Genomic DNA, 22,413 nt, shown 5'->3' with positions numbered 1-22,413 from the left:
ATCTTTGTGTATTTACTGGCCATAGTGCATGTCGATACGTGTGCATGCGTGTGGTTTTTGTGCCAGTGTGCGTGTGTAATTAGGTCAATGCTGTAATAGCCTCTGCAGAGATTGTGTTTGCAGTGGGGCGGGCCGCTCTGTCAGGAGGCCCCAGAAAGATAGATGTCCACAGAGAAAGGCAGCCTGACTAGATTAGAGAGGAGGTTAAAGTCACTGTGAGAAAGAAAGCCAGAGAATCTCAGATGGGAACAGAATCAGAGAAAAAGGATTTTGCTTTTCAGGAATGTGGATGTGCCACTTTCAGCACATCCAGGACTCCAGTTTGTGTTACTGTTTGACACTGATTTCAAATGACAGGGTGCTGGTTTAAAATTTAGACTCTACTATAATTTACTTATTTACAGTGGTCAGTTCTTCCAGATAACATCAGTTTGCAACAAGCCAAAATGAAAAGTTTGGAGAAAAAGAGCTGGAATATAATAAGTGTGTATTTCAGTGTGATGTGTGGATTTCATGTGACACTGATTCTGATTGCTCTTCACTGGCTCCCCATCAAATTCAGAATCCAATCAATGTTCTTGTGATCACCTAAAGAGCTCTGCATGGTCAGGCACCTGCCGAGATCTACTGCAGCCCTACTGTATGTCACCAGCAGGTCTCTAAGGTATTCTGGTCAGTGTTTGCTGGTTGTTCCTCGATCTAGGCTTAAAACTAAAGGAGACTGTGCTTTTGAGGTTGTGGCTCTCTCCCTTTGGACTTAAGATCTGTGGACTCTGTGGAAACCTTTAAAAAGCAGCTCAAGACCCATTTTTTTAGACTTGCCTTTATGTAATATTTCTATTTTCTATTTAATTCTGTTTTTATTGTGTTTTTTTCTGTATGTATGTTTGTGCTTTATTTCCTCTGTGAAGCACAGTCACTTCTGTGACGTCTCTGCTCTCGAAAGGTGCTATATATAAATAAATAAAGTTACTTACTTACTTACATTGTGTTTTAAGTTAAATCAGATTAAATTAGGAAAGTTATTGAATATATTTAAAGTCTCCCTCCAGTCGAACATGTGTTCGTGTTCCTACAGTTGGATGTGTTCCTACAGTTGGATGTTTTCTCTGTGCTCACCTTCAATCTGAGTTTAATGGGCGTACCCAGGAGCATGATTTGTGACATCCCAACTAGTTTGGAACCATTTGAGGGCCAGTAAACCACTTACACAAGTGTGATGTAGAAACTTGAAGCCTCCAGTTCACATACACTGAAAATGGACTTTACAGTAAAGTAGGAGACATCATGTATCCAGCAGTTCTTTTTAAATGAACACTATTATTATGCATATTCATTCATAGATTCTGGATTTTTATTGAGGTAGAAAGAGAAGATGTGATTTTAAGGATTGGATTTTTAAGGAATGGATGTTCATATTAAAGGTGGCCAAAGTTTCAAATAATGAGGTAAACACATGTAGAAGTAATCCCAATGAGCAAAAAAGCACTGCTTTCAGACTGCTCTGAATGCTCGGTGGCCAACAGTTTTTTCTACTTTCAGCTTTTTAATGGCGCTAATGAAGCTCTGCTAATTATGTGAGGAACACATTTCACTTCCTGTAAATTCTTCATAATAAGTCTCCTGTTATTTAGTGATTTAAAAGCTTTTAATTTGAAGCAGTAAAGCAGGAAATGTTGGTTTTTCATCGGTGGTAACTTAACACGACTCTGATGCGGCTTCCTGAAAGCTGGCCAATCAGAACAAAGTGGGTTAATCAGGAGGGGGGCCTTAAAGAGACAGGAGCTAAAACTGCCTGTTAAGAGACAGAGGCTGAACTGAGGGGCTGCATAAAGGGCCAGTAGAAGATAAATAAGCAGCTTTTTGAACTGTGAATCATGCAAAGCTATTCTAGTGGAGTCCCAGAATAAAAAAAATAGAGCTTGAAATGCGCATAATAGGTCCCCTTTAAATTTTTACCTTATTTTGACCAGTGTTTCAATACCATGTTGAATATTTGGAGTTAAAATAACTATACTTTCAACCTTTATACAGGCCCATACATAGTGGGCAAGTTACAACATCTAAGGTGCCACATAACACATTTTCCCTATCTTGCTTATTTTCTGGTTCACCAAAATAAAAACGTACACATCGATATAGATATAGTAGATAAAATACCTACATGATACGTTCTAAGTAAGTCATCATCAGTTGAATTAATACCAAGTTGTATGTAACAGAAATGAAGACAGATTACAATCAAAATCAACCCATTAATATAATGAAACATGAGGTGTTGTGCCTCAATACATTTTCACTCAAATTAATGTTTTGTCTGTTCTTTGTGTTTGATTGCTTGTATGTATTTTTAAATTTGATAGACACTGAGAGCAACATCAAGAAGGAACAAAGCAATAGATTTTTAATATTTTGATTCTTTAAGAGTAGATGTTAGCTGACAGCTACTGATGTGAATTCAGTCAGGAATGAAAGACTTTTAAATGGGAGTTACCTCATGCAGTATCTTGTATTTTAGGTGGCAAAAGTGAATCCCAAAGACAGCAGCTACCTGCTGAGGGATGACTTCTACAAGCACGTGCGGAGGGACTGGCCAGGCTACAGCGAGGAAGAGAGGCAGCTGATCAGCAGGCTACTGGCCAGGTGGGTTATCAAACGAGGATGAAATCTCTGCTGTTTAAACAAACTAATAATTGCATTGCCCTGCCTCATTATACAGCCTGTTTATTTGACTTGGCATCTACTGTACATACAAGTTTACTTTAATTTTCAGTATGTTCAATATGTTATCAATGTTTTGGTTGGTGCTTGAAACTCTTTAATGTATTGTGGTTAATTTTCAGTATATCTCTGTACTGTATTTACTCACTACTTCTGTTCTCCTTATAGTAAATCTACTACCGCTGATACTTTTTGTGTACTCTTTAGTCTAATTGTCTACTTTCTCTTTTTTTGTCTCATTAAAAGTTAGAGTTCTTCCTATCTGAAACGAGATACTAAGACTGTCAGACAGTCTTGTACTGACTGTAAAGCCATCTTAGGCAACTTTGTGATTTCAGAGCATATAAATAAAATAGACTTGACTGAGTGGCATCAATGTTGTGGTGACAAAACAGGCTTCTAGTAACTTTAATAAATAACAATATAGTAATATGGGAACTTTCTTTTTCACTGGTCCAATTGTTTTTCACAACTTTAGACAGGCAGTGGCTAAAGTCCATCTCTTATCTGTTATTTTACTTCCCTCCTCCACATCTTCTTCTTTCAGTCCCACACAACTGTGCACAGGTGCTAATCAACACACAAGAACAGAATCTGCCAGAATCCACATTGCATTTTTGTGCTTAGTTTTATTAGTTTTTCTGTAATTCTCTGTAACTTTGCAGTGACACCAGTCAAAATTAATAACTAACATATTAAATAATAACAAATAACATATTTTTGTCTCATTTTCAAATTCCCTCGTTCTTCCTTTCTGTTTAACAGAAAGTTACAGCCACACATCAGCAACCAATCAAGGAATCCTCAAGCAAACGCAGCGATGCTGAAGACCTCAGAGGATACAACACTACATCACAGCGCAGCAAAGAACCCTGCTGTGGTAAGAGGCCATATTGATTTTGTTAATCTGTGTTTTAACCTGGTTGTTTCGTGTGAAGGATTAAGCGATATAGAAAAAAAATCATTAATTTCTCATGCTATTACATTTCAAAATTTGCTGATAATTGCTTCTTCTGTTTTTATACTTATATTTATGATTTCTTTTATATATGTATATACACAGTATACAGTATATTTTGCACTTGAACAATTGTTGCCCACTAATCTCCAGTCTTTGTCTTGTTGGTGTTCAATATCTGCTGGCTTTTACATTGTACAGGTGAAGTCATTTGAAATGATAGATTTTGTATGTTAGGTTTGACATTGATTGACAAGCTAGATTGCAGGTTGGTCATTGTATTGAAATATTAACGTATGATATATAATTAGATGTTTTTCTTCTTCCTTTCCCAGAAACGCCCCGTGCCTTTTGACTCACTGGAAAGGATAGCTGTTAAGAGACAAAGATTAGCTGACCAGACGCTGCAACAGCAGCCCGCTGTAAACGGACTCTTAAACAATAAAGGAGGTCACGACAATACACCTCCTGCCCTCAACCCCAGTTTCCACACAAAGACTGAGTTTCAAAGGACAAGTAACCATACAGGGAACCAAAATGGTTTACCAAGGGGCCACAATGGCTTTCCTCTAATGCACAAACTGTCTAGCACCTCTGACACACCTGTGACAGAGACCAGGGAGCAAGAACCCAAAGTAAACAGTCACCAGCCACCACAGGGTGAGTCTGACTGTGCTCACCAGCAGCTCACCAACAGCCAGCACAGAAAGAAGAAATCTAAAAAGCACAAAGACAAGGAGCGAGAAAGGTTAAAAGACAACCAGGGCAATGAATGGTTAGAGACAAGTCCTGATCTCAAGCGGAACATGGACAAACTTGACAGTAAGGCTCTTTTTTTTTTAACATACCATTGAATTTTATGCTAAACTCTTACGTGACTCCATGTGGCACATTTCTGGGACTATTTCTGTTCAATTACATCTGTCATATGGCAGCACTCACATCTCCAAGACACCCTTTTGTCATAATGTGTCTCAACTGTTGTTTCTGTTTCTCCTCCATACTTGTCTACAAAATGACCACACGTACTTTGAACAGATGGCCAGTGGTAATTGTGTGTGAGGTCTCTCTAAGCACCATTTGTTACCCCACTGGTGCATTTATACAGTATTATCTCATAAGCATGTCTGTGTTGGTTCCCTTAAGCTCACTCTCTTGAGTCCTCAGTGTGTTATGTGGCTGACTGACTCAACAACAGCTCAAGCAGTGCATTGGGTCTCTAAGCTGACACATCTCCTGATACCCACAAGCTCTTAGCTAGTCTGCACAGAAGCAGGCGGCCAGACACACACACTCACGCTGTGGCTATTAGCAAAACAAAATTATTGCTAAACATTCAGATCATGTCAAAGTGTCTTTATTGAGTCACACTAATGCCAATTTCTTTGTCTGATGTTTTTTTTTAGATCCTGACATCACAAATGATGTGGCCTCTGAAGGGAAGCCAGATTATGTGCTGTGAGTATAAACATGATTGACCATCATTAAAATATGTTTGCTGTTTAAAAGTGTGTTTAGGATAAACAGTAGGACAGTGTGCTCCCAATTTTGTTTTTGCTCATTTTTTATCTTCTCTAAAAAGGAAAAAAAAATCATATTACACATTAGTAGACAGCCATTACTATTTAATCACTATCATTTATCTGTAGATGGTTCTAGTGAAAGATTCAATAAATAATTGTCTAGAGAGGTGACGATTGGGTAACTCAGTATCAGGAACAGTGTGGCCACATACTGCCATCTTGTGTTAAAAAAGAGGTACTACAGAAAATGGAAATTATAAAATGGGATTTGAGGAAATGTTTACAACAAATGGCCTTTTGTAGAACTTCTAAAATAATAAAAGGTTATGGCAGATGAAAAAATAGTGGCTACTGAAAGTAGGATAAGAGATTTTAGTTTCTTCTTTTTGTCTTCTGTAATCAGCTGCATGTGATAAGGGAGATTCTTCAAGATGAATACTGTCTGTAGTATTAGCTAGCATAACATCACAGGTATATCATCACATGTAACTCTATAAGTGTTTGTCTGTGTGTCTCCTTGTAGCACATATGACACCATCACGAGTTTGGAGCAACGTCAGAGGTACCAGGATGATTTCTGCGCAGAATACGACGAGTACAAAGACCTCCACTCCAGGATCGCCACCATAACTCACATGTTTGTTCAGCTAGGATCCAAGATCAAGAGCTTGTCCCCTGGCACTCAAGAATACAAGGTAGATACACAACTAGATCTGACTTGAATTGTTTTGACTACTTACATGAGTAGATACATGTCACACAGTGCTGAATTGCAGTAGATGCAAAGGTATTATTGAATGCAGTCAAATTAATATTTACAAAGTATTTATTTGTGTTTTGTACCATTTAGATAATGGAGGACCAAATATTAGAAAAGTACAACAAGTATCGAAAGGTAAGTCAAACATTTGCTACCATTTAATGATTTAATTTATTTATTATTTAATTCTTTTTAAGGAGTACCTCTATGTCACATCTATGCTGGGATACATGCAAAGAGACCTACAGTTTTATTCAGCACATCCTTGATATATACTGAAGTTTTGACTGTGCTAATAACTTATAAGAAACTGGTGTTGGCCCTAGAATAGTGTTTATTCTGTATACACAATAGAAAACTTCAATTACAATAATGAACTGAATGAACTTCTGTCATCCCAGACAAACCTCGACTTCCTCCCCTCACATTGGCCGCTAGTAAACAATCTATATTTTGTGTCAATAGATTGTTTGAGTTAACTTAACTTTGATGACTTTTAATATGTAACATTCACATGCAATGAATTGTGAGAGAAATGTTGAAATATGTGATACAGGAAAGGCTATTTGCATCAAGAACCCAATTATAAATAATTATAGGCAATTATAGGCGTTCTCCACAAATATGCTTCATTTGTGTAGAGAGCCAATCATCTTCTGAGTCCAAGTACTGTGAAAACAGAACTCTTTTTAATCATTGCTCATCAGCAGCTTGAAATGCCAAACACATTGCTCTGAGACTACTAAAAAGCATTTTGAAGTATTTTCATTCTTTTTTGCTATACTTGAAGTGTTTATAACTGTCTGTGGTCAGTGAATTGCATTACAAAAAAAAATTAAAGTACCTGCTGCCGATATTCCCTTAGATCTACACTACATGGCATCAGTAAGTGGACTTTAAAGAGATCAAGGCTTTCTTGGAAAGTAGTCAAATATAAACTAGACAAGAGTATCAAACTAATCAGAAATAAGCCATTCAGTCATATTAAATTTAAGATAATTACAAAATTATGATCTTCTGTCTCTGATAAATCTTGCATCAACTTGCTAGAATAAGTCATGTCATGTCGTACAGCTGGCAAAGAAGTTCAGAGAGCTTTTGGATTTATTAGTGTAGTGTATTCATTAGTATAATGTGTTAATACATGTGAAGTCAGAATATCTGTACTGTCATTGTGATAGTGCTGAAGCAGTGCATAATGTTGCACATCTGAAAGCTGTAGAGATATCTTCTATAAAGTCAGCTGTAAACTATTTAAAATGTTTTTGGCAGTACAAAAAGGTGAAGACCTTTTAAGCTGTATGTTCAGTGTCTTTAGATTTAAAAGGGCTGCTGTCTGGCACTTTGCTCCATGTGTTTTTTTTTTGGGGGGGGGGAGGTTCACTTTTTATTAAAATGCTTTCTCTTCTCTCCACAGAAGTTTCCAGGTTACCGGGAAGAAAAGAAACACTGCGAATATCTCCATGAGAAACTGTCCTACATCAAACAGCTCATCATAGACTATGACGTCTCTCAGGCTTCTTCGTAGCATGGGCTCCCCCTCCTCGCTTGTTAACATCAGATTTTTTTTTACATGGAAGCATAAACAACATAGGTGAGAGTGATATAAAAGGTTTTGAGTGAAACTGCAGCTATCAGCACAGACTGCCTCTGCTGGGACCATTGATGACAGATGCTGTGAACACTAATGATTACAAGTCAAGAGCAGATTTCACTCTGGTGTTTATAAGTCTATTTGTTTTGAAGTTATCATTTCTTTCACGTAATGTTGATGTCAGAAATCATTTTAAATTAATCGAGTTGCTGGAAAGCATCTGTGCTCATCACATTGCCATGACAGACAGTTTCCCTAATAGTCTTTCTTTGTTAAAAACCAGTGTCAGTGTAAGCCATTTCTTTGGAAATATGTAAAAGGTAGCAAATATGACTTTAACTTATTCACTTTGTTCTTGACACTTGGCTTGTTAAGTCAAACATAGCTCCAGGCACGGTTTCCCTTTCATTTTCATTGGTTTAAAAATTGAAATATGCAGCACAAAAAAGGGTGTACTTTTCAATTCCATATCAAAGTTGCTTCATTCATGATGCATGGTTGAAGCAGCCCTGTGCAAAAAACCTTCACGTCTTATTATGCAAATGGGGTGAAATAATGCCACTCGTTCCCAGAGCAGTTTTCCTGAATGTTTCAGGCATTTATCTAGTTTATCAAGACTAGTTTGCAGCAGTTGCTGCATTAGCATCGACATATTGATGCTTGATTTTTAACAAAATCTTAAAAGAAGTTGATTTTTTTAAGAATTGGAAACAAGTGAAATAATCTTACCCCTTGACAAAAATAGGATTTTAAGGACTCAGTAATATACAACATGACATACTGACAGACAGATGATGATATTTCTGGTTCTATGCAGTCCTCATATATTGCACACTAAATTTGAATTTTTTAAATATTTGCTAACCGTTTGAAAGCAGCTGAATCCAATGAGCAAAAACTGGAAACTGTTCAGCATATACCTTAATACAGTGAGGTATATGCTGTCTCCCAAATGCACTTACGTTTATCTAAAGTATTTATTAACTACAACTCTTTTCAATGACAGTCAAAGGAACCAAAATGTCTAGCCTTCATGGCTGTTGCAATAATTTGCTGGGGAAAGACAATTCTTCCTCCCCAAAACAGTTTATGACATTATTAATCAGGCACCAAGTCTAGTTTCAAGTATTTTAACCCACTGGAAAGAAATCTCTTTCTCTCTTTTTCTTTCTTAGAACTACTGATGTATTTATTTTATGCCACCTTCCTCTGTCCTGTGTTATTGGTCTCCTTAGCTTGAAGCATCAGGTCATGTTAGATCAAAGTGTTTGTCTAAGCAGTTGGCGGAGCAAGGTGGGAGAGGTTATGAGTAGATACTAACATAATATATTGTATGTTTTATCTCTGTTTGACCTGACACAGTTGTGGAGTGTCACTGGGTTGAGGCTGCCCTTAAAGTCCTCTAAATATTATTGGCAACAAAAGGCCTCAGATGGGAGGTACGGGGCCACTTCACCCAACATGTTAGCGGCATCTGAAATTGTTCACTCATTCACTATAAAGGGAAAAAAGCAGAATCAAACACTACTTGGTTAAGCTGCAAAGTGTGATGGTACAGTAGTTGATTTGCTCTCATAGTGGTCACTTTGAGTCTATCCACATCATTAGATATATAAATCCTCACATGAGAACTCAGGTGGCACTACAAAATGGGAGAAAACACTAAATTGGCGGTTTTAATAGAGTTGGGTATCATTTGAATTTTATCCATTCCGGTTCTTATCTATTCCCAGTTTCAACCCCAATACGGAAAAAAAAGAGATCAAATGTTTAGAAAACAAAAATATCTTTATTCTTTTGAGCGTTTACTTTGACTTTTATTGTTTCATTAAAAGACGTACATTCAAAGTCTGAACATTATGCTTTTATTTTAAGTACTTTCTGTCTCATCTTTCCCTCAATGACAAAGTGTGCTGTCACTGTAAAGGCTGTGGTAACTGCTAGGTTGGATCAGCCGGAGGGACGAACTCTTGTGAGTGCAATTAGGGTTAGGGTTAGGGTTGAGGCCAAGGTTAGGGTTATGCACACAATGAAGAAACACAACGCGTACAAATCTCACAAGAGCTTCACAAATCGTCCCTCTGGCTGATCTGATCTAGCCATGCATGCTCGTATCTAAGTAAATCAACACGTAGTTGCGTTAATGCATTACGTTGACGGGTTCTGGCAGATCGTCTTTGCAGATATGTAGCCTTTCTTTGCAATAATAAAGTGTTACTGTGAACCGATGAGCAGAACTGAATTCAAAATTATTAATGGGTACCCGTTCTTGGCATTTTTGATTTGGTTCTAATTTGGAACGAGTTTTCGGTTCCCAACTGTAGGTTGTAATAGTGTATAGTGAATGATTTCAGAGTCGGCCATAGATAGTTGGGTCGTCAGGGAAATATGGAGCCATATTGGTAAAAAATGTACATTTTCTACACAATAACCCGTTGTGGTACTTGGGTATTGGAAACACTAGCCTGGAGGATTTTGTAGTCTTCAATTTCCAGTTAATAATCAGTCCCCATTCAGGTGTTTTTTGCACTAAACCCACTCTGAAAAAAGGGGCAGCAGGCTAGTGAAATTTCCCTTCAGATTGTAATTGTAATTAATCATCATGGTTACAAACTTTCTACTGAATGTTATCACACAGTCGGTGACGTAGAAGCCTTAAGAATATGAACTTTTATAGAACAAAAAAATCAAACTGCCAATATCAACTACAGTACAAGTCATTATCCACACACTTTCTGCCTTATATTACTGTTAGCTGTTACATTTTACAACTTTCTTAGCCATTTCACTGTTCAAATTAATGCCAACAGTGACTTTCAGACACATTTAAATATTACTCTCTGGAGGAAATATTCTTGAGTTAAAAATGTTTCGTGCACAGTTTGATTGGCTATGATGACAGACTTACTCCTCAGTTGCATTTGTAATCCTTCTGGTACGTTATTTTAAAATCATCATTTCTCAATAGGAATACCACTGTGGTTTATACTGCCACTGATATTGTTATTGACAACCCACCTGACTCAGCTGGTGGTAATTATGAGATGGTTTCAGGAGGAAAAATGTGTAATGGTGTCAAGTGTTTGAAGACCATAAATATCTGTTGGTTATTGAGTATGAAGGAATCACTGGTCTTTAAATACAGAATATTTCTTACAAGATCATTAAATGAATTTCATTTATCTGTGCAAGTCTTAATCACAAAAGGTTCACAAGGTTTGTTTGTTTTTTGTTTTGTTTTTTTGTTTTTTTTTACTGGTGCACCAGTGTGTACTGCTCAGTGGGTGTTTTTTATGTACTACAAACCTGCTGAAGGGAAAGCCTCATCTAAGTCACAGAGGAGTCGGAGAGGAGAGTATAAATCATGAACTGCATTTTACACATGTATAACTTTCTCCTGTCCTGTTGTGCAAAGTTCAAAAGAATAAAAACATCAAAGCGATTCAAAGTGGTTGGGTTTTTTTTGTAAACCTTGTTCTTTGAACTTTCCATGCATGTAATCACACAGAGATAATCATCATTCGTGTTTTCTTTAATCACATTGTTGTTCAGCTATGCACTCCAGTAATGTTTTGTTATTTTTCCATGTGTGGGTTTATCGGACTGCAGACATGCTGTTGTAGGAACAAAAATCATATTTTATTACATAAATTGCTGTCAGGTTTTTATCTTCCCGTAGGACATTTGTTTGTTTGTTTGTTTTGCCCTTTAATCATCTCAAAGACAGTGCTGAGAAGGAAAATGTGGAGAATCTGAAATAAAATCATTGTAACAACTAAATATGTATAACTGCAGAAGTGACATGCCTATTAGAAAGCATAAAAAGCAGCAAATGTACTAATGAATTACCAACATTTATAACTGCATTATCACTACATACAAAATGATCAACATCAGAGGGGTTTTTCACAACCTGGCAACCCAAAAGTTAATTGTCCTTATTAATGGCTTAGTATTTACCAGCCTCTGTTCTGAATATAATCAGCTGCAAATAATGAACAGTTTGCTTTCATTAAACTAGTGTGGATTTATATAGCCTATGTTAAAAGCCCCGCTTGTACCGTTCCTCCCAAATGAATCCAGGTACTGAATTTCTAGGTTTGTAAATTGAGAAACAGCCTCTGATTGCGCATATTGATCCTATAAGCAGGCGGGGTTTGACAGACACTGGAAGCTGTTTATACGTGACTGTATCTGATCCATACTGCATTAAACGATGATGTGAAAAGTTAACACCGTGCGCCTCTCAAAAATAACCGTCAAATGAAGAATTGACGGTATTGACCGGGAATTATCGACAAGTCCAGCCAGCTAATTTAAACCTTAGTTGAGTCGGTCTACTTGTTGCACCAATGACCTCCACCGGCATTCTGCGAAGACCCGCCCTCCTCTACCTCTGATTGGCTTGTACTCGTTACCTTTGTGGGTTGGTTAGGTACAGGCATGAGGAGTGAGATGATTGGTTAAGGGTAAGAATATCAGAGTCAAAGCCAATCAGAGGCAGAGTAGGGCGGGTCTTCACAGAATGCGGGTGGGGAAAAAATAACGCAGTTTGTAACCAGCGCCACCCACTGTTGTCATGACGACCATGAAACTCCCAGCACGATATAATACATCCATGGTGAGACCGTCGTAAACTTTGGCCAAATTCAGGTAAGACTTCTGACAATGATGACATTTCTACGTGATATTTTGTGTAATTAACAATTAGACGTTCAACATGAGTTTACCTTACTGTCCTCCTTGTTCACCGTGTATGTTGTAGCTGACCATAGATGTAACGTTATAGGAGTAGCTGCCATTCAACAAACTGAAAGAAGGCCGGGGGTCAACATACTCACCCTTGCAGCAACAGTGAGCTCTCCAATGAAATCGCTTTATAACAATATAATGTGCCAACACTGGCGTACAGTATGAGAGTTCATAGTTATTTTGTACGATATACAGTGTACATTCACTGAAATACTGTATTTGAGTAAAATTTACTTGAACATGTCCATTCTACTTAAAATTTTCTACACTTCAGGCACGTATTGTACTTTTTACTCCACCACATTTATTTATCAGCATTAAAATTGTTCTTACATGTTAATGCATGCAGGAATTATGACAACCAGGATTTTTTTCCTAAGTGTTTTTAATACCCTTTAAGGCATGAAAAAAATATACAAATATATACATAGATATAGATATAGATTTTTTTTTTTTTTAACATCCATTTTTCAAGGAGTTTTTCACGTGTCCACTCAGGTGGACAACATGCATTTGAGTTTTCAAATTAAGAAATTTTTATTTAACAAACCAATGAATAAAATAATATATTAAGTTAAAGCTATAAAATAATTAAATATTTATTTTTAATGCTGTTAATCTAATGTCTTAACATATTTTAACATATTCTAATACTGTACAATGCAATGGGAAAATGTTGAACCTTGTTCCTCACTCCTCAGCCTCTTCCCTCTTTCTTACTTTATTAGCACATGAGCTACAGATGACTTGAAATGTAGAAGATCCTTCTTTTCTAATCCAGACATTCTGTAGTGGTGCCGGGCATTCCCTCTGCCCCCTCAGCATCCTCAGCATCCTCAGTATCCTCAGCCCCTTCAGCATCCTCAGCCCCCTCAGCCCCCTCAGCATCCTCAGCATCCTCAGCATCTTCAGCATCCGCAGTATCCTCAGCCCCTTCAGCATCCTCAGCCCCCTCAGCCCCCACAGCATCCTCAGCATCCTCAGCATTGGTTTTGAGAAATTTGTGTTGCACTTACAAAGGCTCGCCAATGGATGGCAGTGTTTGGGGTAACACACTAGCATCCACTGTGGTGGCTGATGTGCAACTATGCCATTGAAACTAATGCATATATAAGAAAATGGCTTTTAAATAGCTGTCCACTGTAGTGACCACTATGCATGAAAGGGTTAATACATCAGTAATAACACTTCAATATGTAATATAACACTCTGAAAGGGGTCATTCTGCATAATGTGTACTTTTTATACACTTTGCCCTTTTGCTAAGTATAATAATAATAATGATAATAACTTTATTTATATAGCACTCTTTAAAACACACAGTTAGAAAGTGCTTCACATATAGGATAAAATATAGACATAGACAAGAAATAAGCACATGACCAAGATAATCAAAACTAAAGGCGAACAGAGAGTAATTATAAAAATATAATAGAGATTTAATAATTAATATTATGAATGCAGGATGTTAACTTTTTATGGAGTATTTTTTGCCATTTGGTGCTGATCCTTTGGTTAAATAAAATAAGTGCTCCACTGCTGCATACACACTCACCGAGCACTTTATTAGGAACACCTGTGCAATCTAATGCAATCAAATATAACAGCTCCATCATTTTATGAAGCTTATATATTTTCAGTTTTTGTTTACATTGTCAGAAAGTTGATAATTCTACTTCATGTTTATTTTTGAGGTCGTAGTGGTGTACTGGAGTGCAGTATATTGAAAAGTGTTCCTTAAAGTTTGTCCACACCATTAACATACATGAAGAGGCAGACAGCAACATGACAGTGAAGACAGTATTTATGACAACTCACCATGTTAAACTGCCCGTCCTCCTACCTGTCTTCATGCCCAGCTACTGTGGTGTTGCATCAAATTCAGTAAGTCAAAGGAAACAACCTGCTTTGTATAATTATCATATTTATATATTTTTTATCGTAGGATGTCCACGTACACCAGAAAAGATACAACAGACTCAGGAATGGAAGCCACTTGCAGAGCAGAGAAATCCAGAAAGAAAACACCTACTCTGGAACTATCCAGTGCAACTCAGGTACAGTGTTTAAAATTATTAGGCTCTTTGAGGAAGTGAGTGCATGTCAGAGATATTAAATGTTTGAGATTTGACAAACCGTCCAGCAAAACAGTTAGTATACTGTTAATTATTATGAATAGCAGTATGTCTGCACCCAGTTTTGAGTTAAGTATGTCAGTCCTTTGTGACTCAATAACTTGCTTCAACAAAAAAACATCAACTCCAGTCAAGTTTATTTGTGGAAGAAGATCAGTATCTCCCAAAGGATTTCTGGGTATTATGTTTGACTATTGTCACTTATCCTTCAGCTTCCAGAGAGCACCAACTGCTTGGCGTGTTCAGAGGATGGCAGATACCTCAGTCTGGGTCACGTCGGGGGGTTGTCTGTTTGGTGTGTGTCTTCTCTGATGTGTGTGGCAGAGTGGCTGCAGGACAACCTTGAAATGACATCAGTTCAGATGACCAGCATGGCTGAGACGGCCTACCTGCTTGGCAGCGTTGATGATATGGGTGAGTAGTACGCTTCTTATCTGTTTATCATCTTTCTCCTGCATAAAACTTGTGTCTCTTTAATGAGTTAACAAATACAGACTGACATTCATTTGTACAATTGAAATGCCCTGGCTTTATCCTGAAATCATGAACTGAGAAAACACCTGTCAATCAGAGGAAAGACCGGTTGAAATTGGGAATACCCCAAGAGGTTTCCATAAAGAGAAGAAGGTTCCTTGTTTAGAAAATTGTTGTCATACTGACATGAGCTGCTGTTGTTTTCGACCTCAGGTGTTGCCAGAGTCTTTGCATATCACTCTGAAGCTATTCACCTCCTCAGTGTTATTAACATCATGGTGAGTATTGTCACTTTTTATCTACCATCTCATGAGATATGCCCTCTCGTATTTAGTTATTTAGTTAGTAAACACCAAATCTGTAAAACATTAATTCATACAAAAATCAAAAGTACAAAAGTTTTTACTTGAGTTTTTATGTGTTGTTGATCATTTTCCTTACAGGCTAAGGAGAAATCCAGTTGTTTTTTTTGCTTTTTTTTGCTATTGTTTTGAAAAATATCACATATTTTATTGTGTAATAGTGTCATTTTCTGTATGTATGTAATTCTATTAAAAAAGAAGAAAAATATTTAAAAAAACATCTTTCAATATCAGGAAGATATCAACAGGAGGAGTGTTTGCTTGACATTTGAACTATCTGAAGGGGGAGATTATGGAGCTGCATCGATCAGCTGTAAGTGAGGTCTTTCCTTTCTTTTTGAGCTCTTTACATAATTTGATTTTGATAAGTAATTAATAGCTAAGACTGCAAATTCAACTACTGAATCACATGATTTTTTTTTATCTCCTATCAGGTAATGGTGCTGTTTGGCTCAAAGTCTATCACTTCCCCTCAGAAGCATGGCTGAAAGAGTTAGAGATGGCAGCATCGCAAAAACAGGTATTGTACTGTTATTTAATTGGTAGGCTAGTTTATACATGCACTTACTTTGTTGCACACTTCTTATATAATTACTTTTAAATTGAATATCTGCAAGTATTGAAAATGTGTTATTAAAAAAATAAATAAATATTTTTTCTCTTTTTATCCTCAGGACCCAAACTTATCTGGAGATGTGAAATGGTCTCCAGCTGCAGTGGCGACTAAAATCGGGCCTCCCAAAACTCCAGCAGGTAGAATGTATTACTTAAAACAAAAAATAGTGTTATTGAACAGAGCAGAAATACACTTTTTGTGTGTGTACAAATGAAAGCGATGGTGTGTATGTATCTCTATATCTCTCTCTCTGTTTCTGCTGTTTTAATGGCACCAGACAGTTCGCTTGAGGTGTTGCGGACCACAGATATTTTGACGCACTGTTTAGCTCTGGACGGACACACGAGCAGCCGCCAACAGGAGGAGGAACAGTCTTTCAATACAGATGCGGGAAAAACAAAAGAAACAAATGACAGCCCAAGGTACAATAAAGTTCACACTAATACAATCAGCATTTCACAGCTGAGCTGACATGTGAGTGGAGGCCGTCTCACATTAATTACATGGACTCTTTTTCAGACATTGCACTCAGCACTTTCTTCTGTCCTGTGGTCAGTTTCCTGGAAATAATAAAGCAAAGTCAGGTTTGTAATGGAGTAGGGGATGCGGTGGGTTCCCCACTATATGAATTTTCTATTGTAAGGTTTATGTGAAATAATGGCATAGTACTGTTTCAGAGCCCTAAAAAAACTTTTGGTGGTTTCCAGAATAATAGATCCTTATAGTCTTTATGTTTCCATGAATAAACCTGTGTGTCTGACAGATTGACAGGCACAAGGGTACAGATTTTATCCTTTACATTCATTCAATCCCTTATAAAGGCATTTTTAAATTCTGTGGTGAGTGGACATGCTCCTTTAAATGTCATCTTTAATCTCTGACCTTTTCTCAGCAGGAGTGCCTGTTGCTGTCTGTGTGTGGTGGAGTGGCAGCCATAATCTTCTTCAGTATTTGCTGCATAAAACACCAAGGAACAAACCAGGTAGGCTATTTGGTCATATGCTCACAACTGGAACTTTATAATTTACTGATATATTTAGCTTTTTAAATCAATAGCCTGTTGATAGCTCCTGTGTTCTGTGCTTTGTCTTCATACTGGAGAGAGCAGGAAAACTAAATGTTTTCTTTTTGAAGCAGATGTGGAACCTTTGCCAGATGTTTTGTGGCCAAATGCAAATGAAATCATCTGCTCTGCTGTTAGTAGATGCACCCGTTTCATAGCTCTTGGCCTCAGTGATGCTTTGGTGTGTGTCTGGGACAGACATTCTGGTGAGCAAATCTTGGTCAGCTATCTTTAACGTTTTATCAAATCAGTATCAGTTTGCTAATAACAATCAGCTGACTTATTTTAATCCCTATCATGCTGAGGACATTTCCACATACTGTAGTTTAATCAAAACTACATCACAATATACTGAGTCGAGTCTGTTTATTCCATATTTTTACTTCCAGTCCTCATTGTTCCATTTGTATCAACAGCATCAGTAGTATGACATTAACACTTTTACCTTCATTTAAGTACATAAACTTTATATTCTCATCAAGATTGTTTATCTCGTGCAAAGTAAGATCAACAATGCCAGCAGGGTTTGGTTAAGCCATATCGAAAGACATTTAAAGGCATACTGTTTGACCTCTATTTTACTGTTTCCACACCTTTTGTTTGGCACAATATGTGTTAATTTGTATCAGCAGTCCAATACACTACAGTGTACTATCCAGTACAATATAGATTGGAAAGGGCCATTCTGAAGGAGCTTAGGTGAAGCAAAACATTGTGTAGGAGCAAAAATTCAAAGTTAAAATGTCACTATTAAGATGTCACACAGAGATTAAAATCATTACCCACCAAATCAGTTTTTTCCATTACTGCATAATAAGAGAAACAGCATTTAATAGCTCATACATTCACACACACCTGAATCCACCAAGATGCCATGAATTACACAATTATTTACTTCACCACTCTCTCTGGCAACAAATACAAACAAAAAAGAGTGGCTGTGTGGTTAAATAACCCGCTCACACACACACACACACACAGCTGTGCACATTAAAGCACGATCCAGTGAATTCTGCCGAGCTCCTCATCTCAGTTAGTTGTGAGATATATTTAGGATTTCCCTGAGAGAAACTCAGCTGAAAAGCGATAATGAGGCTGAATCAGTTTGTGGATAGTAAAACGTAGACTTTGTGTGTGCGTGTGTGTGTGTGTGTGTGTGTGTGTGTGTGTGTGTGTGTGTGTGTGTGTGTGTGTGTGTGTGCTAACAGCTAACAGCCATTTTTGCTTGTTAGAGATTTGTAATATAAACAAGGTTATGGGCTGTTTGATTCTCTTTCTGTGTCTCTCTTTTGTCTTTCCTTCAGGGTCTCCATTGTCTGTTGTCTCAGTGTCAGCAACAGACAGCGTCTTCTCCAGGCTGCAATTTGTAGATTACTGGCCTCTGTCCACTGATGATTCCCAGACTTTTGCCACTGGCGAAATCCATCTTATGGTGGTTAATAAGAACGGAGCAATTCATACAATTAGTATGGGACGAGGAGCAGAATCCTGCACTATGCAGCTCACTGAAAGGTTGCCTAAGTTTTAGAGTATTTCTCTATAAAATCTATGCATCTAACTTTTTCTCGTCAGAGTTCCATGTGATATTACTCAAAATATGATGTATCAGACAAAGCATGTTCAAGCATGATTTCCTATATCTCTACAGGCCAAAAGACAGTGGGGATCTGCCAACTATCACTGCATCAGTGCCGTTCCTGCAGGGTTTGGTAGGAACACTGAAATTGTTGATAAAAAGAATACAAAAGGAATTGTTATAATATCTAATCCATTTTTAATCTCTTCTGGTCCTGCTGTCTTATTTTTCTTGCTGATTGACTAGTCACTTGTGGTGCAAAGAAATGGAAAAATGTTCCTACAAGATATCATCAACAAAGCCACTGTGTGCTTCTTGATTCCTCCCGCAAGTCATCTACTGGCTACTCCCTGCCATCCAGTTTATGCTCTGAACACCAAACAGCAGACTCTGTTCATACGAGGTAAACCCAAAGACAAATATATTTTTTTAGTTTTTCATTAAAGCATAGCATGCAGCAGCTTCAGGAGAATAAGTATTGATTAGTGAATCACTGGTGATGGTCTTGAAGTGTTTGACATTCAGTAAGTTTAAAGTGGATATGTGAGTACAACAGCTGTACAAACAAGGTTTCATAAAGTCGAACAAATGCCGTAACTAAGACCTTGCGTGTTTCACCCAGGTGACCAGGACCCCAGCTGCAGTACTTCTTCTAAAGGAGACTGCCAGAGTCAGCTTTTCATCTTCCAATTTGGAAAGTCTGACATCATTAAGCAGTTTACAGTTTCACTTCCAGACTCTCCACGGCAACAAAAAGCATTCAACTTTGACACTCTAGAGGAAGCCTGCAATCTCTACCTTCAGCAAAGGTTTGTATTCTCATCTGAATATGAGGTCTCCAGTCGTTATTGAAGATTACATATAACTGAGATGAGTCAGATGATAGTTGTGTGTAACCTGTAGTCCCATGAACTGTGTTTCTTATGTTTTCACGTGAAGAGCGCTGTCCGTGGATGAAAGGAACAAAGCTATAACGCAGACATGGAAGAAACTACAGGAAACAACAGTGATGGTACAACAGACACATGGTTCTTGAAGAACTGCAACAAACTGCAACCTTTTACACAGAGTTACTATAGTATTGTAATGATATTGTAACGTTATATAACGTCTAAGAGGCTGCGTGTATGTACTTTAATTCCTAAGTTTCTTCAAATGCCACCACCATTGCTGCACTGTTCTCCATTCTGCATTATGCATATATATATAATTATTCTACAGTTATACTACTATAGCTGTCTTTTTCTTTTTCTACAAGAAATGTATGAAACAAAATGAAAAAAATGAATCTGAAAATACTGGCTTGAAATTACTTTGTCTTCTGAAGAAAGACTTTCCTGTTCTTAAAATTGAACTTAAGGTAGATAAATTTGTTTCCAATAAACTATTTATGATATAGTGTTTTGAGTAGCATTCAGTCTAGTGACTGATGTTAGCTTATTCTTCATTCTTCATTTCTGTTGGACTGTCTATCATACAGTATGGACATTACATTTCTCAAACATAGGATGTATGGATGCTAGTATATTCATATATATAGTGTGGGTTTCATATATCATATAAGCAATTAATTAAAAATAACATTATCACTGGGAATTGCAAATGTAAAAAATATAAATGGGAACCACAAGAGGCATCAGTGCATGTCAGCACTGTGTATTTCAGATGCACTGCAACAAAAAAGGCACTGATAATCAAAAGAAGATTCTCTTAACAGCAAGATATGATTAAAGTGTCAGTGACCACCACCCAGTCTTCAAAACAATTGATAATTGAGAAGAATATTTGAGCAAAAGTATCAAAACAGCAGAATTTAGTCACAGCAATAAGGAGATGCTTACTGATATGACAGTCTCTGTGTTAAACTCAGAAACCTTTCTCTTTTTTTTCTTTTTTTTATGTGTGTGATGTTTTTTTACTCCAGGGCTTTAAATAATAAGGGCAGTGTGGAAATGCAGTTGTTACTGTAACAATGACAATATCTAACCATAATCTTTCAAGTCAGTGGAGCTTGTTACACAATGCACCACACCAGAGAAGGCAGTGAAAAAGACGCATGGCTAAATATAAGCAAACACAAAAACGTCTAAGATTAAAGGGTCTGTTGGGTTTGGAGCAATTTGTAAACTCTGCGGCAACTGAATGAACGGTGACGTGACTGTGTTCATAAAAATATCTTAAATCAATACTAATCAATACTCACTGTGTCTGCCAGTAAATTGACGTCACATACAAGACCGTTAGTAAGCCCTTGTTTAATATCATCTCTCAGCTCCAAATATGGTAATAACCTTACCAACATAATCTAATTTTCAGTGAGGTTTTCTAAATAAACATATATTTGAAGGATTGCTTCTGAAACTGTCTTACCACAGATAAGAGACTGATTTTGTATCTTTTTTGTTTTGAATTAGGTAACATTTTCATAAGTGTAGAGCCAGAAGGCAAATCTCTAATATGTTTTTTAAATGGATGAGTGTATTCACGTTGATTATGAGTCGGCCAAACTCAGACATGGTACATTGGCATTTTGTTGCTTTTGGGATCCTTGACTGTTTCATATGTCAAACATTAATGTCAGAGTACACAAAAAACGAAAGGACATGGTTCAGGAATTTAGGTTAAAGTGCATGTTATAAATGTCTTTGAAATTAAAATTTTATATTCTGTCATGCAATCATAAAACAAAAATACCAATTTAGGGACCTTGACTGTCTGTGCTGTGAAGGTTTAGGTATAGTTTAGATGGTTCTTTGTATTAAAACAGAAAAACAGATTTGGTCTTGTGTACATAATAGCTGTGGGTACAATTTTAAATTTAAAGGTGCAGTGTGTAAGATTTAGTGGCATCTAGTGGAACAGACTTGGCAGAAATGGAATATAATATTCATCAAGTATGTTTTCTAATTAGTGTATAATCACCTGAAAATAAGAATCTTTGTGTTTTCTTTACCTTAGAATGAGCCCTTTATATCTACATAGGGAGCAGATTCTCATCCACAGAGGCCGCCATGTTGTACCACCATGTTTCTACAGGAGCCCACAACACACAAACTAAACACTGGCTCTAGAGAGGGCCTTTCATGTTTTTTGCGAGTTTTGTGGCCCCCCTTAGGTTCTCCTATATGCTTGGAAGGGCAGGGGTATACATTCATTCATTTGGTTCCAATCTGCAACCTCACCGCTAGATGCCACTAAATTCTACACACTGGTCCTTTAATGGAAATTTATCCCAATATGTAAAATGAAAAGAAAAGAATAATTAAGTTTCAGTTTTAAAGGAAATTTCTTTCAATAGGGCAGAACAACACAGAAACTATGTTTTCAGGTTTTATCGATCCACGATGCTTTTCAAACATCAGTCCCTAACATATTCATTACACGTATCCATTAGTGGACGTGTATGTGCTCCAATTTTGTGTCTGGCAAGCTGACGCATTTGAACACAAGGGAGCATAATCATCTTCTAAATAATGTCCATACTTATTGAGTAGTAGGCTAACAGCAAATTACATGGAAATAGGTGAGATGAGCTCACACAGTCTAAAGACCAGGGATGTGCAGAGAGCCCAGTATTTGTATTTGTAACTGTATTTGTTGAGGCAGCAAAATTATTTGTATATGAATTTGTATTCGAATAAAAGTGGAAAGAGGCTTAAAAATCCTGTTTTTGTATTTATTACACTTTTAATTTTAGAAAATTAAAATGTTCCAATAAGTGATCGTGAATAAAATACCTTACGAAGGAGGTCCCCACACCAGGTCTCAAACTGGATTCTCCCAGATCATAGACGACTGCGCTGACTACTGAGCTAAAATTTTACTCATCGACTCATTGCAGACAGACCTCTACCCATTTATACACCCATAACACAGAGG

General features: G+C 37.2%; 2 protein-coding genes across 3 annotated transcripts in view; both read left to right on the top strand.

Annotated features, from left to right (window-relative positions):
* Positions 1–10,998, top strand: part of LOC122973339 (RNA polymerase II elongation factor ELL2-like) — a 32,738-nt gene extending 21,740 nt beyond the window's left edge. The window contains exons 6-12 of the mRNA XM_044340802.1: positions 2,519–2,643; positions 3,487–3,601; positions 4,015–4,501; positions 5,086–5,137; positions 5,726–5,897; positions 6,053–6,097; positions 7,380–10,998. Of these exons, the coding sequence (XP_044196737.1) occupies positions 2,519–2,643; positions 3,487–3,601; positions 4,015–4,501; positions 5,086–5,137; positions 5,726–5,897; positions 6,053–6,097; positions 7,380–7,490 (1,107 nt within the window). The 3' untranslated portion in view covers positions 7,491–10,998. The remainder of the gene's footprint in view (positions 1–2,518; positions 2,644–3,486; positions 3,602–4,014; positions 4,502–5,085; positions 5,138–5,725; positions 5,898–6,052; positions 6,098–7,379) is intronic.
* Positions 10,999–12,102: 1,104 nt separating this feature from the next.
* Positions 12,103–21,407, top strand: wdr93 (WD repeat domain 93). Of its 2 annotated transcripts, none has more exons than XM_044340702.1 (16): positions 12,103–12,209; positions 14,254–14,365; positions 14,656–14,857; positions 15,131–15,195; positions 15,514–15,592; positions 15,714–15,799; positions 15,954–16,032; positions 16,173–16,317; positions 16,415–16,479; positions 16,791–16,877; positions 17,033–17,164; positions 18,263–18,470; positions 18,607–18,667; positions 18,781–18,937; positions 19,157–19,343; positions 19,474–21,407. In XM_044340702.1, exons 2-16 carry the CDS (start codon positions 14,255–14,257, stop codon positions 19,568–19,570), a joined length of 1,761 nt encoding a protein of 586 aa, XP_044196637.1. In that variant the 5' UTR covers positions 12,103–12,209; position 14,254; the 3' UTR covers positions 19,571–21,407. The 2 variants fall into 2 exon arrangements, with proteins under 2 accessions (XP_044196637.1, XP_044196574.1); XM_044340639.1 differs by having other exon boundaries at positions 16,788–16,877.
* The last annotated feature ends 1,006 nt before the right edge of the window (positions 21,408–22,413 follow it).

This window comes from Thunnus albacares, chromosome 1 (genome assembly GCF_914725855.1).
Source record: "Thunnus albacares chromosome 1, fThuAlb1.1, whole genome shotgun sequence".
In the NCBI taxonomy this organism is placed as follows: domain Eukaryota; kingdom Metazoa; phylum Chordata; class Actinopteri; order Scombriformes; family Scombridae; genus Thunnus; species Thunnus albacares.
This window is presented reverse-complemented; position numbering and strand designations above follow the sequence as displayed.